This window comes from Hetaerina americana, unplaced genomic scaffold, assembly GCF_022747635.1.
Source record: "Hetaerina americana unplaced genomic scaffold, ioHetAmer1.1.p SCAF_3, whole genome shotgun sequence".
Taxonomy (NCBI): domain Eukaryota; kingdom Metazoa; phylum Arthropoda; class Insecta; order Odonata; family Calopterygidae; genus Hetaerina; species Hetaerina americana.
This window is the reverse complement of record NW_027286874.1, coordinates 13,959,945-13,977,046: the sequence shown is the minus strand read 5'-3', so window position 1 is coordinate 13,977,046 and position 17,102 is coordinate 13,959,945. Positions and strand designations below refer to the sequence as shown.

The following is a 17,102-nucleotide window of genomic DNA, read 5'->3' as shown; positions in this document are numbered from 1 at the left end:
AAAGCCTAATAACATGGATAATTGTAATGCGTACAAAGGTGCATGAGAGTAAGATCACTCGAGCTCACATTGAGGAATAATCTGCTCTGCATAATTCTTTTTCTTTGAGATGCCTCTGCAGTTCCAATAAAGGAAGCACATAGCTGTTTTCAGCTGAATTCCTGATTGTCAATAATGAATGATGTTCAACAGATGTTAATTGAGTGCTAAATAAAAACTACCAGAATGATGAAGTTTCATATCTTGCCATTACTAGAAGTCCAAGATATGCAATTCAGACCACGGTCAAGCTTAATAATAGTCATAAGAGCAGTCAGTGATGCTTTTAGTGTTTCTAAGCCAAAAATTAAAATGTACTGTCCTTTCCATATGTTGGTAGATGAAAATTCTGGCTTGATTATTATTGAAAATGACAAAAATGCCTGTTGAAATCATTAGGCTGCTCGGAAAAAGTGAGAATCCTTGATTTTTATATTTATCAAAACAAAGGGAAAAGGGTCTTATGTTGCACCTCCCCCAATCTGGCTGGATAGCAAGTGATTTAAGTGAATGAAGGTGGAAAAGGATTTGAATTTTATATGGAAAAGTCTGTATGAGAGTATTAACATTGGTAGCTATTGAGAAAAAGGCCTTAAGCTTATGTGAGAAACTTCTCCAAGTAGCTTTATGGAACATAAGGTAAAGAGGTAAGTCCTAAAAGGCAAGGATATTCTGGCAGATATGTTTTACATTTGTGAATAGGTATAATCTTAAAAACTTGACAATCATATAAGCCACATTGACCAATAAGAAAGCAGCTATACTGCTGATGATATGTTGATGTATGTATGGAAATTAAAGAGATCCCAAGATTTGAATCATGGAAGTATATATTAACACTGGAACACAGCTGACTATAGTCACGGTCATAATCATGGTGTTGGTTACCATGAGAAGGTCCTCAAGGGATCAGGAAAGGAGATTAACGTTTTGTACCCATCGTCTGGCGACATAAGCTGAATGCATGGGTCATGGGAATTATTCTTATTTGTTGTTTCCACTAATATTTCATTCTAAATACCAACGAATATTTGGAGATGGAAATAATACAATTAAATGTTGTACTCACAACGAACAATACATGGGCACCCCTTTCGACACCTGGCCACCTCAAGGTTTGTCGAGACGTTTTGTTCTCATCAGGCCTTCAGGATTTCTTGAGAAGCCACTGATGCATTGCAATGTAATAAGTCATGGACTGCTCAAAAACCTTCATCATTGCTCAGCTCTTTTTGGTATAGTAACATGAATCAGTACTGATTTAATTGAAACAGAAAATTGTCATTGAAGAGTGAAAGAATTTTTGGAGGTTAGCTATTCATAATTGAAAGGACCATTGAATGATAAATTTAGATATTAAAAATACACAAATATAAGTTGGTTTGGAGGAGTTTGCTGGCGTGCTAGATGAATAAGTGGGAAAAAGTATCAAAGGAAGGTTATCGGGAGGGCTAATCCATAATTCAGGCAGGATAACTTTCACCTGCTATATCTTTCCTGCTTTAGGTTTCCTTCCAAAATTTCCTATCAGCTGAGCAACTTGGTAAACCTACCTACCTGCTACCATACTCAAGTTTTGCAAGTGAAGTACCAACTACTTCACCATACTCAAGGTTGTAACAAAATGAATGGGAATTTTTAGAGCACATGTCACATGTTTGAGCATACAGCTGACATAATTGGATGAATAAAGCCGTAAAACTATTTTATACAAGTGAATATAAATGATAAAGTTTGTAGGTAATTTCATACAAGCAATGGGAGATTATAATCTATCCGGTGGAGAAATGATTTTGCCTGAATGTACTTATAAATCTTTAATATATAAAGTGTGAATATGCACCCATGTGATGCTTAGTGAATCCTTCCATTTACACGCAGTTATTAATTATTTCTAATATTAGTATTAAAGATCCATAAGTGTGTTAACAAATGTTTTGTCTTGAATAGAGGATAAAGGGATCCTGTATGTACACCAAGGTTCTACATAAATACTGTTGGGATTAAAATATCTATCAATCCACCATGGTAATTTTCGCTAGAATATGTGTTGAATGAACATATACAAAGCGAACGGTAACTACGGCCGTATAAATATAATGGGAAGAGTTCACCCCAGCCGTACTCTAGAGTACGGCTGGGGTGAACTCTTCCCATTATGTTGAATGAACATTCAATTTATTTTCAGTAAGCACATGATGAGGGAAACCATATCACATGGTGATAGACCTTAGATTGGAGATGCAATTTAGACTAGAGGCTTTTAGAAGAATGGATAAAATAAGTTAGATTCAGTGATGTGACAAAATTTTACTAATCGTTTGATTTGTTTAGGAAAATTAAAAAGAGTTGAAAATTATATGGAGGAAATATTGAAAAGGAGTAGCATGTTGAAGTCTATTATACAAGGAACAATTGAATGGCTAAGGAAGAAGCAAGAGAATGGGCTTTTTGGAATGATAGAAAGTGTGAAAAGTTGAAGAAAGGGTACCATAGTTGACATTATTAACCAATGTTTTTGTTGCCATTATTGATAAGAAATTCAACCATATGTAATATACAAGCATCAGAAAACACTCATTTCTCCAAGCTATGATATGTATCTGAAGAAATAGAAGTTGCCATTGTTACTTATTTTATATTTAAAAGAAGTCTCTAATAATTTTTACATGGTAACTATTTTATATATCCGATTTCCAGGTTTTGTCAAAATTTGGTACGTTTGGTAACTAAGCACATGGCTACTAACAATTCATTTCGGTCCTCGACTTTTTTGAATTGTGGTAACATGAAGATAATAAGAGAATACTTTTCCAATATAGACAAACAAACAAACTCCAGAGAATTCTTTACCGATGATTTGACCAGTAGCACAAACTTCAACTTACCTGATGAAGAACACTACATGCAAATTATTCAGTTAATTATATGAGGGGTGTTTGAAAACAGGTCATGAAACTACTTTTGAAGGAGCGAAATGCTTATGATACAATTGTTTGCATTAAAAGTGACCCAGAGAAGCAGTTCTTAGCATTGGATATCATAGTAATGTGGATTTGCAGTATTTGGAAAGATAAGACATCATATGCAATGGTATTCATCATTTTACTTCTGCAAGAGCCTAGTAAGATGTGGTTTTGAAGGGATGCAGATGAATTGAAATGAAGGTGGCAGTGGGAAATCATGGAGAATCCACTTTTGAATTACATGTGAAAAATTGAACCTCTGCAGATGCAGCTGTTGCGAAGGCTGGTTGAATTGTTGTAGACTTTTAGGAGGCTCATTTTAATAATCGACTAGTTTTAATAATCAAAAATGAATTTTGAGACATCATGAAAGTGTATAGGAAGTATTTCGTTATAAAAAGGATTCTTAAATTCTTATATCACATATTGTTACTGGTATTTCTAACAACACCTGCATATAAATGGAATGTATTTTTGCATTAAATAGATTTTATTTTCTTTTTAAATTCCTCTTTTTTCCACAAACCTCATTATTTGAGTTTAAGATTTATATTTTCACCATCAAGTTTTTCACTAATCATTGAATTGAAATTCAGGGGGAAAAATCAAAAAAGGACATCATAGTTACATCCTAAAGTGGATGTAATCCAGATCATTTTTTTTTGCAATTCATGCATGGTCTAACTCAATTTACGGAGATGTTGATTCACACAAGTAACACACCAGACTCCATAGCATACAGACAGACTCCAGAAGCATAGTTGAAGGGTTTAATTTTTATTTCTTTGGATTGATAAAATCCTCCTTTCCACAACCCTCTCTGTGCCAATACACTATACCTTTCTTTTTATCCACTACAGTTTCATTATTGATCTTTAATTTATTAAAAAAAACATTTTTGAAAAATCAATTTCTTCTTCTATCTGATTTGCATTAGTAGCAGTAGTAGTTTTTAGGGGAGGCGACCGGCAGCTGAGGTCATTTGCGCTATAGGGGATGGACAGGAGATAGATAGATAGATAGATAGTGGTCTTTATTTGGGCGAAATTGAGACCAAATGGTCCCTTCTTCCATTTAACCCATCGTCATATACATATTATAGTAGCCATTAAACTTATAAATACATTCATATGTACACATAAATACATATAGACAGACATCAATTCATTAACACAGATTTGCACATCGAAAAGAAAAAAGTATATACATATATATAGGCACACACATACACATACAGGAGAGGATGAAGGGTGGAGTGAAACCCGGCATCGGAATTAGCCTACTCTTTACGAAAGGCGCCAAGGGGTCCGCAGTTTAACGTCCCATCCGACGGACGGCGTACTCACTCAAAGTGCCCTCCACAAAGCACCTCAAGTAGGGATCGAGATACCTCTGAAAAATATTCAAAACCGCCGGGATTTGAACCCGAGCCCTCTGGGTGGGAATTCCGATCACCATTTTTGCATTTGTCAGTCCCTAAAAGTGTAAATGGATGCCTTTGAGAAATCTTTTCAGCTTTTCAGAAAACATATAGCTGACAAGTGAATTTTAGCTGCAAAAATTTGCCTATTTATTTGTGTTTTTCGTTTCATGGTATCTTTTTTTTTCAGTTGATGCAAAAGTGCTGACTTGAATTGCATGGCATATGTTGAAATTCATAAATATTTCATGTTACAGGTGGGGGATACATGACTGACTCCGGGGTTGGCCGTTGTGTAAGTTCTCCTTATGCACGTCCTTGTCTTCCTCTCAGAAGTGTTTCTGGCCGAAGAGGCATGGGCACCAGCAGCCATGGTGGAGATTCTGCTGATTACAGTGACCTTGACTCCTGTGACCTTGCATCAGGTAAGGCTAATTTATTTCGTGACACCTGCACTCTTAATAGCCATTTATAATGAAACTTTGTTGGGATACACTTTGATTTTCTTGAAAAAGTAGCATTATTACAGGGTGCGCTCTATTTTTGTTTGCAACATTGGGAGATGCAGTGAATTTTAGCTGTTTCTCTTATATTGGTACTTAGGTATTTAATGACATCATGGCGTATAAAACACTAAAATCTGGGATGAAATTATTTTTACCCATTTATGTTTGAGTGATGAAAAAAACCAATCTTTTATAATGTTTTCATTGAAATTTGCTTTTTATGGAACCAAATAAATGGTTTTTTAGACTGAACTAAAATGTTATTGAGGGTTTATGTTTGGCTACTCTGCAGTACACTTACCGAAAGCAGTTTCATAAGAGCTCTGGTAATAGTCTGGGCTAGATGAATGTTGCACTTGGTGCGCTCTCAAATGGTGTCATTTTGGCATAGTCTCCACCTTCTTCTGACTTTATTTTCATTGTTTAGCCCAAGATGTCCAGCCGTATCATCTACCCCTGTCTCACATGGTAATGAATTACTCACTGCTTGGGTTTTTGGATTCGAAAATATGTTTTCATCCCAACTCATTCCTTCTTGAGTGATATCAACTTTCACATTATACTAAAGCATTAGCTATGTAATATCTACAAATCTTGTATCGTCAACATCTGAAATTTTTGCTTATTTAAAGATCTTCTGGGAATTCACCATGGCTGTAACAATTTTGTTGATGAAAAGGCACCACCACCATTTATTTCTTCTGACTCAAATGTTTTAGATTGGAACAGAATCATCGTGCAAATATACTCCTCTCATTTGTTTACTGTCATCTGTAATCATCTGAGGTTGTGTTATGATTACTTTTTATTTCTCTTTGCCACCATATATAGTATCTCAAGTGTTCACCAATGGTTAAAAAAACCTGTCTTGCTGTGGGAAACTGTTGCAACTGAATTATCATGCCATCTTACTGCTAACATTTGTGATTCATCATCATATTCCTTTCTTTCTTGTTCTTGGAATGCTCTCATTATCTTTTTCGAAACAGCAATTCTTGATTATATTATCATGAGGTGTCCAGGTGGCAAGAAAAACCTCTTTCATTTAGAAATTAAAAGAGAGCGCGAGATGAAAAAATTATCAAAAACACCCTGTATTCCATTGGAGTTTTACTGCACTGAATAAATCTTGAATAAGAGTTTTCAGCCAGTGGTGAATTTTCCCCTGGAGGAATTTTGGGAGGCTTAGAGAGGAATCAAGATTGCCATTCAGTTAAATGTGATATTGTGTAGATTAAAATATATCATCCAAATTTCTACTGCTATTAAATTTGTAATACTTCACCGTAAAAATATACAAATAAATATAAATGTACTAATGGAGACAAGATAAAATATTTTTGTATTATATACATATTTGAAATACATGTTGTGAGTAGGGTCATCTTGGGAAGGGGTTCTGAACTATGGTGAAAGGAAGTCCTTAGCAATCAAAGATTGAGAACCACTGATCTGAGGCTTCTTACATGTGCTCCCAAACTGCTTAATACTGATTGCCCATATATGACAATGCTCAACCATACGTAACTACCACTGCCAGTAAACAGATATTGATACCCAGTCAAAGGTTCAGCTCAGTGCAAACCGAACTGGTTTTCCCATGAACATTTTTGCTGATATACAAGCTTGTGTGACACTATTTGTTCATCCATTGATGGATTGTTAGAAAATATTCCAAACTGCAAATAGTTTTCATTTGCCACATCCAAAATTGGATGTAATTTTGAGAATTGGTCATTCTCATCAAGCGGACAGCTATCACCCGAATGGGGATTATGTTTTTGTTGGATCTGTTGTTGTTCATGTAGTTCCTCCCTAATAGTAAACCTTTTTCCTCATCAAGAGGCCAATGTATTTGGCACTGTTGTGATTTATGATAGCCAGATCAAAATAAGAATGCCCGAGAATTTCCCTAGCTCAACCCGTGAAATTCAAAATTATGCCGGTTATTTCCGATTGCTTTGTAAAATTGACGATTTTAACAAGGATTTCTTTGCTGGATAGCTACATTAGTGCTTCCAGTGGTGATTTATTGTGTAAGATTTATTCAATATTTTCTTGGAATTACTCTCCTTTTCAAGTAGGTATTTTTATAAAGCCTTCTCCTTGTTTATCCATGCTGGCTACCTTTTTTTTTTCAATGTTTTCCCCACATTTTCTGGCCTCTTCATATCTGCTCACCTTGCTGAATGCCTTCGATCTTCTGTGCACCTCCAAAATTTCTGGATGCATTTTTGAACACTTCCCTTCCATGTTTATATTTTTTTCATCTCATGCTGTATCAACTTCAGGAAGTCAATTTACAACAATAATTTTTTTCTATATCCGAGCTGCCCAATTCTTCTTAACAACATTCGAAATTCAAGGTAGTTTTCATTGGAAGCTTTCTGTCATCCATCTGCTTATTTGAAAAATGTATACAGAATGTAATATTCAAGCACAAAGCATTTTAGATATCATTGTAAATTCCCAGTGCATTTGCTCGTGTGTATTTCCAGTGCCCAAAAAAATATTTTTTTAAATGTATATATAATAAGCTTTAAATATACTTCCTTCTCCTTTGCACATATGCTGTAAATGTGCATGTAATCCAATAGAAAGAATTATTACCAAATTTTGAAGCCTCCATTGGTCCTTTTCTTGTTATCTTGGGAAAGTAGATATTATATTTATTTTGAATGCTCCCAATGTTTACAAGCAATGCATCTTTAAACTGTGCTCTTCTTTGCCCTTTCTTCTTTATGCTGTGCATTCAATTTCATTTAAGCTATTTTCAGTTAGTATATAATTTTAATTAAACAAATAATCATTACTATGCCTCCAGCTGCCAATTTCTTTATTGCTGCCAATATCGTTGGCAATTATGGTTGTCAAATGGAAGGCAATTATAATTATTGTCCAAAGTTTATAAGTATGAAGGTTGTTATTCATTTCATTGCAAACTTTCTAGTACAAATATGAACCAGGGTGAATTATTTCTGTTTCAAAAAATAGGATACATGTCAGATGGTGATGTCCTTCGGTGTGGGGGTGGTTTTGGCATGAGTTCTTGCTCAGGAGGCAATGGAAGTTCATCCGTGAGCTCGAATGGTGGCTATGGAGCAATTCGAGTCAACAACCGGGGCTACTCCGAGGCGTACGATGGCTACATGTCGGAGGGTGGCGCTTCCCTGTACGCGAGGAAGGCACAGGCCAGCTACTCTTCCTCAGGACAGCCACTGCTCATCAGGGAGGACAGGTAGGAAGCTTCTTCATAACATTTCTTCTTCTTATTTTCATTTTCATTGTTTCACCCAAGATTATGGTCATCATTGATGCATAATCATTGAAGATATTTTCTATGAGGGTTGGTAATGCAATGGGTGATGCTATGGATTCACCTTGTAATCATTATTTTGATGTATTATAATCATAATCCAGGGCCTCGTACATTCAGTCCATTGTCTTCATCTGCTGCTTAATTAGCGGTGTGGCTGTGCAATCAGATGAGGAAAGCACTCTTTATGTTTATTGTGAATCATTCTAGTGGTTCTGCAATTACTCATGAGTATGTATATACCAGTGTGATACTCATAAAATATGTTTAGCTATATACTAGTTGTTTCCAAAAAAATGAAATGATTAGAGAACAGAAGAATTTCAGTTGCACACCTCTTTTGTGCTGGCGTCACAATTCTGTTGGCCAACATGCCAAAAAGTGTCGATTTTCAAGTCAAGAACATTTTTCTAGGAGGCCATCCAGAGTGGCACAGGTAAGATTCATTTGGCAGTATTCAGTTTCTCCCCTTACCGATTTCAACTCTCTGAAAGTCCAGAGAAATTCGTATCTCCCAAAAGCCCCCATACCTGCAGAGGCTCAGCCAGTTTCATTGATATTTTAAGTGCACATGAATATATGGAATCCTTGAACGAGTGAAAGATTTATTTTTTAAGAGGAATTAAAAAGAGGACAAAGGGCATTAGTAAGATAAATATCCCAAATCAAAGAAGACTTTCTTTCCCACGAAACAATCACTGGCGGCACTCAACACCAACCGATTCTAGGCGATAGCCCAAATAGAATTAAGTAGATTAGAAGTTTTGGAAATGCGATGCTGTACGGGCGATATGAGTAATAAAAATAAAATGAGCTTACCATGTGACTGCTGAGAGGTTTCTCAGTGAGTGACAAAACCTTGTTAAGACAGTAAAGAAAGAACTACGAAAAGTAATGAAATCTTAGGTTTAGCGTTCATTAAATGCCGCAAGGAAAAAAACTTCGCTGTGAGGAAGAACAACGGAATACTAAGGATAAATCAGAGAATCACTGTATCAATGTAAAAAAATATATGATGCATTGGAGACTTGGCGAGCTAATCTAACCCAATCAAAAGGATTTCTCTACCATAATAAAGACGATTGTACACGCAGTATTATATGAGAATGCTTCGTACTCGAGCAGCTAATCACTTACATGAAGGTACCAACTTCACCTCCCTCCTTTCCTCGACTCATTTCATTCCATGTTCACGCCATCTTCGGTCAGGTTTCTCTAGAATCAAGCATCGATTTGGCTTTCAACGCCTCCTCCCCCCCACCCCCTTTGGAGAGGGTCAAGGATCGGCTCGAGGTCACGAAACGAAGCTAACGGAAATGAGGGAAAAATGAAAAAATCCGCTTGCCATCGAGGTGCCATGTCAACGCCCCAAGCCGTGGAATGATTATTCTGCCGTCGGGATTAAGAGAAAGAGGGAGAGAGGGAGATAGAAATCTCCAGAAAGCACCCGGGTTTGAGGACGGAGAAATCATTCGCCACTGCCCGGAGCGTTTTCTGATTCCGTTCAAAGTTTTAAAGCCATCGCCTCCTTTCCCTCCCATTCCTTCCATCCACCTTCACCCCCAGAATAATCAGCGGAGGTATTTTTTTTATTTCTCCCTTCCAGCATTCCGAGTGTTCGTCACTCAGCCGGCGATTATAAACCCATTCCAGGGCTGGAGCGGCGTCGCGCGCGCCCTGCTCCAGTTCTGCACCCCTCTGTGAATACGAAAGCGATAGCGCATTCAAATACCCTGTACGTTTCTCCTCTCAATTTTATCCGAGGAAAAAAAAAGATATCACCAATCCCTGCCTCTCTCATTTCACTCGTTTTCCTCAGATTTTTGACGTTTTTCATTTCAATCTCTCGTTCTCTTCTTTGTTTCGTCTATCGGTTTTTTAAAATAATTTTTAGTCGTTCCCAGCCGTTTTATTCTCTCTTCCCCGCCTGTTTCCACGTTTGGGAAAGTGGAACCGTTTTTTTTGTTGGTGTGTGTGTGTGTGTGTGATTGTTTGTATGTGTGTGTCAAGCCCCGAAGCATCGAGATCAGTTTAATCTCCGGCGAAACCGCGGGGACCTCTATGTTAATCCCTTCCCAGCAATTGGAACGGGTTAGAGGGAGGATGGATGGGTAAAAGTGGGGGAATTAGTGGGCGGAGGGAGGAGGAAATATCCTATTCCATTTACCTTCCTGCCGACTACGGTTCCGTTCCAGCTCACTCCTTATTCATCCCACCCCCTTCTCTCTCTCTCTCCATCTCTCCCTTCGCCTACCTCCTTCATCCCCTTCCCTTACCAACGCCCACCCACCCTAACGTATTCCCATCGCACCACCATACCCGTTACGCCCTCGGCTGTTCCCCTCCACCAACCCCTATTAACCGTCACCTCGTCCACCGCCACCCCCCCTTCTCCCTCGCCGCCTCCACGGAAACTCCCTTCCCACCCCTGCCCTCGCATCTTTCTCTTTTGGGGGAAATAAATCCTTCCCTACCCCATCTCCTGTGGTGTGTCACGTCGTTCGCCCGCCTCGACAGGCTTATATGGAACTATAACACGGCAGCTGATGCTATTTTTGGGCAAATTTTTCCACCATTTCGTGGTGGGAATCTCGTTGCGCAGGTAGGGTCGGAAATATGTCGTTTGGATTAAAAAAAAAAGCATTGGCGAATGATTTTTTTCCCCATGAAAAATGATCGTTTCAATCGGTAACCTCTCTTGGTTTTTTTTATCTTGTTTTATCTTGTCCCTCCTGTAATTTATTCCCTCCGCTGTTTGACACATGTATCTGTACCCATATGCACGTCGAGATATTTCATTTTGGATGTTTTCTACGAGAATTATCCTTAAGTTATCTTTGTGATTTGGACGTTAACGGAGGCTTTTATAGCGATTTAATAGTCACTATTATCTCTTTACCATGCCAGATCAAAAAAAAGATCTGTAGTGTTCTCCATCGAAATTTACGTTGTTACTTAATATTTATGACATTTATTTGTTTTCCGAAGGATAATTCGTTTTCTTTGATTATGATTGAGTGTGGATATCACATCTGTATTTATTTGATGAAACGCGCTCTCATCCAAACATTCGCCTACAAATTAATCATTTTGCGAAACAGTTTAACGAATTTAACATTTTAAAACATCAAATTTTTAAGTATAGCAGGATTTTTTCTGAATATATTTTATTTTATGTGTTTTCTTCTGAATGTATTTTATCAATATATGCTGCCCAAGAGGTAGTGTAGACTTAAAGTAAATGCGAATTTCTTAATTCTCTTGCCTTTACTAAATATTTCTTTGTACGTTCCCCTATTTAAGTTAGTCTCACGTCATATATGATCGGGTGGTGCCTGAATAGTATGGTCGATCAAATAACATATCGTGGAAGCGCAAAATTAGCATGCCACAGAGGAAGGCGATAGTTTTTTATTTAATGATTGTTTATATTAGTCAAGAAATGACCGGTCCATGGTTCCATTCTTCTGAATAAACGCTAAATAATTATGAATAAATTAAATTTTATGACAATAGGTATGGATATGAGATTAGATGTTAGAACTCATTGGATATTTTCCTCGAGTAATGAAATGCAAGACTTCATTAATTGCATACAAGATATTCTGGTATGGAATTCCAGACTGCCAGATAATATTTTCATGCTTCATCCTTCCACACTTGATTCCTTGTATGTCGATTCATTACAAAACGGTTGAAGGTTTTATCTAATGGAAATCTATTATGTAAGGCATACAAGTGTTTGCCACCTCCAGGCGTAAGCTTCGACAGATGATCGATTTTCGGCTGCGAGCGAGGATTTGTCGAGGGTGTCTCCTTTGGCAGAATCCCAAATTGCTGAATAAGAACAAGGGCTACTTGGGGTTAATGAACGAGTGATGGGTGAAGGTGCTTAAAAACTTGGGTTGGGTTGGCTGATATTTAATGAGAACCTCAATCTAAAGGCCCCTCGCTCAGATATCGACTTTCGTCGATGTCGTAAGTGTAAAGTTGGTATCTATTGTCTTCAACTTTCGTACCTCAAGGCGAATTCGCCGAGGTGTGATCACCCCCTGCGATAGGCTATAATTTCCCGTATCCTTCGTGCCCGAACTTTTTCATCGATCTGTATATTTAATTAGGGCATGTCTTCAACTTCGTGCAATCAGTCCTCCATACTCATTTAGATACTTTGATCAAATGGAAATTTTATAATATAGGATGGACGAATTAAAAATTTTATGTAGATATGTGGTTTTTCATTTATCCTTCCTCTTCTTGATCAAATTTCTGTAGCCAGCAGTCACGTAACCGATTGTCATTTAAAAAGGTTTCACGCCCGTATTTCTTATTGCTAATGGTTAAGCTAGACTTGAGGTGAAATGTTCTAAACAGTACAATTGTGTCCGGCAGAGTAAAATGGGTACAATTAATGGGCATTTCGCAGAATATAGGAGTAGACTGGAAGGATGGACAACTTATTCGGAATCTATATATGCCTCGTACTGCACGGGTGTGAAAAGCGAATGGAGAGTCGGATTGGGTATTGCTAGGCAAATTTTCAATTTCTACAACTGGAGGCTTCACTCTGCGGAAACTTTCCTTGTTGGAAAAGGAATAGACAAAATATTTGCAATTTCCACTAAAATGTTATTTATAGGACCCGGGTTCCGATACCTTGAGTTATCTTCAAGTCTTCAGTCGTCCTCTGGTACACTTTTCCATTTATATGCGGAGGAAATGTTTGGCGAATCATCGGAAATCCTGGAAGTTGGAGTGAAAGTAGGTGGAGAACTCTTCATATCAGTTATATTTGCAGACGATCAGGTTAGCCAGTCGGCCAAAGGGTTACAAAATTAATCATAATGAAACGAAGGTAATGACTCCTAAGAAAGAAAAGCTAAGGGAAACACTCGTAGGGAGGACTTAAACAAGAACTGGAGCAATAATTCAGCGGAGGAGTTTTAGTGGGTGGGCAGATGAGTAGGTACATAAGAATAGCGATAGGTAAGGAAACGTTTAAGAAGGGGCGAGAGTTGATGACAGGCAAAGTCGTAAATGAAAGGCTAGTGAAAACTTAATTATGAAGCCTAGTTCTGTATGGCTCGGAAACTTGGTCGTCGAGACAAGAGAATAAGGGTAGATTAGAAGCTTTTGGATCATGGATTTGAAGAAGAATGGGAAATATAAAATGGGAAGGAAAGCAAATGAAGTTTTTGGCATGGTAAAGGAAGAGAGACGGTTGCTGGGAGAAATCCGAGGAAGGCAGGAAAGGTGGATGAAGGTGCTAGATACTGAGAGGAATTAAGGTGCTGAAAGCGGTAATTGAGGGGGAATTTATAGGAGTGCGAGGTATTTGACGGAAAAGAATAGGCGTTTTTGCATGGAATTAAGAGAGGTAGAAAGATACATAGTCATAGAATGAGTTATTGTGACATGTGGTATGGGGTATAAGAATAATTGGTTCACGCTAGTAGCGATTTACGAGTAAAGTTGTGTGCAGTGCCAAGGTCAATGAAAAACGCACCCTAAGCCGGTTAACTTCTGCTAATGATGATAATGATTATTGAATAGTACCAAGCGGTAAAATCTATTTTTTTAATCAAATTTGGATTTCACCAACCTTTTTTGGCTTAGCCCCGACCTCTCTCCTCAATCATCAAAACCAAATCTAGGGTTGCTTACTGTGAATAGTTGAATATTTAATCGCATTTCAGTAATGTTAATTTCTTTTTCATCTGACGTATTTATTGATTCGAAAAAAAAGATATCGAAGTAGGTAAATCATCACTAATTAATTAAATCTGTGTTGTTATAATTACCTGCTTGAAAACAAAATAAAACCGCTAATTGGCTTTTTCAGAAGCCGTCATTGTGTGTATGAATTGTTATTTTTCATTCGGGCAATTTGCCTGATTAACGGTGAGCGGCAATTGTTATTTTAATCTCGCCAAAAACAATAGAGCTTCATTCACCCAAGGGAAATGATGGATTTGATGGGACAGCGGCAAATGCAGATGGGAATAGAGAGAAAGAGAGGCGGGGAGGGGGAGAGAGGAGGTGCGGTTTTGTTGTTAAAGGCAGGATTCCGGGGGCTTCGGAATGGAGCAGAAGGGAGGCGGCCCAGGGGAACCCGCGCGAGTCCGCGCAAGTCGGCGGTCGTGGTATTAAACCAAATCATCCGGTCGTATATTTTCAACGAGAGGCGGCGTGCTTGCTAGAAATATAAATGATCGCCGCGTCGTAAAATTCCATCCGCGTTCGACAAGTAAAACAAGGGATCCTTACTTTCTCCCCTCCCTCGGCTCGTCTCGTCGCTTCGCCTCGGCCCAAGGGTGGCCGACCGCAGCCGCCCTTTCAACCTTCCGCCTCCGTGCTCCTCGACTCCTTACGTGCGAGCGACGACCCTCGACGCCCGCCGCTTATTTTTTTCCCCTCACCATTCATTTTTATTTCCGTCATCCGCGCGGGAGGGAGGGGAGGCGATCTTGTGTGTGTGTGTCTGCGCGCGTGTGTGCGTCCGTGTATGAGTGCCAGAGGAGAGGGAGTTGGGGCGGGGGTTCGTTCTAAGAGGGGCCTAAAGGGGGGATATGAAGGGGGGGGTGGTGGAGGTCGGATAGATTCGGTGGAGTAGGAGTCGAGTTTCGGGTCTACTTGTTTCTCCTATCCTCCTCCTTCCTTCCCTTCCTCCCTCCCCACCCACCCACCCACCCCCTCGTCCTCTTCTTTCGCGAATCGATACCCGCGTCAAAATGAGGAGGGTGGGGGAGATGCGGATCGATGGGGGGAATTGGGGGGGGGGGTGGTAGGGTGGGAGTATGTCGGTAGGGAGGTGGGAAGGAAAAACGCGTAGAGGAATACACGTAATCAATTTCGATTCAATTAGTCGAAATAGCTGCTTCGTGAGTGGAGGTCTCTGGTGTTCACCTGACGGTCCCTGGTTCAAACTCGGGGGGGGATTCAACCGGTCGCTTCAAGAAGAAAGACAGCGAGATCTGTAATTTTGCAGTTGAATCCGTCTGGGAAGCTCTGATGGCGTCCGGGACTCCATTATCCCGACAAACATGTTAAATTTCATAAATAGGTCGCGTTAGAGAAATGCGAGAATTTTAGGCAAACGAGGAAGGGGTAGGAATAGGATAGGGATGTTGGGCGGAATGAAAGGAGGAAGGATGCATGCGGAATTGAAGAGGGGCTTACTGTAGATTCGGATGTCAGATTGTGTTTTGTTAGGTGAACCAAGGGAATTTTCGCTATGCCATTTAGTAGCTTGTGTCCATCCAAAACCTACCCCAACCGGCAGATTACCGATGGTAATAATAATAGAGAAATGGAGTTCAGTTCTAAAGCAATGAAACAACCTTAGGACAATTTACCATTTCTTTATTCCTGAAGGGATTAGGTATGGAATATTGTAGTGATCATCCGTGCTCTTACGCTTAGAATATGGATGTCCCCCGCCATTTTTGTGCTATGGAGGGAATTCATTTTTCATAATGATGTTGGAATATGATAAGGTTTCCGCCAGCTGCGTGTTCTCAAGGAGGAAACAATGACTGGTGCGCCACCACTCTTGATGTCAGTCTTGTACGTATTCCACATGTTATAACACCAGAACTTTTTCGGATTAAAATATTATGTTTATTTCGTGGATTGCATTAACTTGAATCTACTTATTTCAGTTAAAAAGTGGTGTTGTGACCACAGTATCTCAGTGAAATACTTCAGTGTTTCCTGTGTTTTTCCTCCACGTCCGCGGACCCTCGTTTGGGCCCAGAGGATGAGAATGCTATTCTGATCATGGGCGCAAGGCAGCGAGGGTGGTCAGGGGGCCCTGCTGTTTTGTTTGTGTGGTGTGGACGGGTGAGAGGGGAGGGGTGGGACATGGGGGAGGTCATGGAGCGGGGAGTGAGAGATAAAAAGGGTGGGTCGAATCCCGGGAATCTGTGGGTGCAGGGAGGAGGCTGCGGGAGGGGAATCCGAGGAAAGGTGCGTGGCAGAAAGTGTATGCACGCGCGGGTTGGAGGCGTTGCGGATGCAGTGTCCGCTTATTGGCCCAAGGGACAGGGTTCAAATCCGGGTGATGCCTTTTGGACGCTCCAAGTTTTATACAAGCTTATCATTCCCTGGATACTTAGAACTTCCTGAGACACTTCAGGCGGCAGGAAAGTATCTACCCACGTACGTAAGGTTTCATTCCAAGATTTTAATCTCAGGTGAGATTGGGAGAGATATTTTGACTGAAGTAGTAATATTCCTTTTTCGATACTCCTTCACTTTAGCTTGATAATTCTGCCGTTCCGATGTCAAGAGCGTGTTCAAAGTTCATATCCTTCAATCTGAACGACAGGAACAAGATGAATGGGTTCGAAATCTTCGAAAAGTTGGTTATTCTTTGAATGAAATGTAATCTTGAAGCTAACTTATCCATGTCTGCCGTTTCTTTTTCATCATTCAGTATATATATCACTTTTCCAATAAATTCCTCTACGAACAATCGGCGTTCCCTTTCGGGACGAATGTGAACAAAAAAAACTGTATTTCCGATCCGTCCGTGAACCTATAAAGATATTTCCTATGGCGTCCTTTTTAATCCCCTCTCACCCCAAACCTTTCAGGGGAGTTCCGGGAACTGCATTGAAAGGAACCGACATTCATTGCGAGACGTGAGTTTTGCTTTTCCGTTCGGAAAATTATTTTACGCTCCTTTTCCCCTGACCAATTTTCTGTGCTGCCAGAGTAAAACTGATAATATTATTTCGGAAAAGAATATATATATAAGTGGCGTTCATGGGATCTTCGCAGAACCTTGGAAGGCGCTCTCTTCCACGAGAAAGGGCGAAGTGGGAGGTTTATGGGAAAGGGAGTCATAAAAC

General features: G+C 39.5%; 1 protein-coding gene across 2 annotated transcripts in view; it reads left to right on the top strand.

Moving 5' to 3' along the window:
* The window catches only part of sick (sickie), a 934,611-nt gene that overhangs the window by 319,692 nt on the left and 597,817 nt on the right, over nt 1–17,102 (top strand). For both annotated transcript variants that reach the window (XM_071588441.1, XM_071588440.1), the window contains exons 9-10: nt 4,683–4,850; nt 7,926–8,169. In XM_071588441.1, the coding sequence (XP_071444542.1) occupies nt 4,683–4,850; nt 7,926–8,169 (412 nt within the window). The remainder of the gene's footprint in view (nt 1–4,682; nt 4,851–7,925; nt 8,170–17,102) is intronic.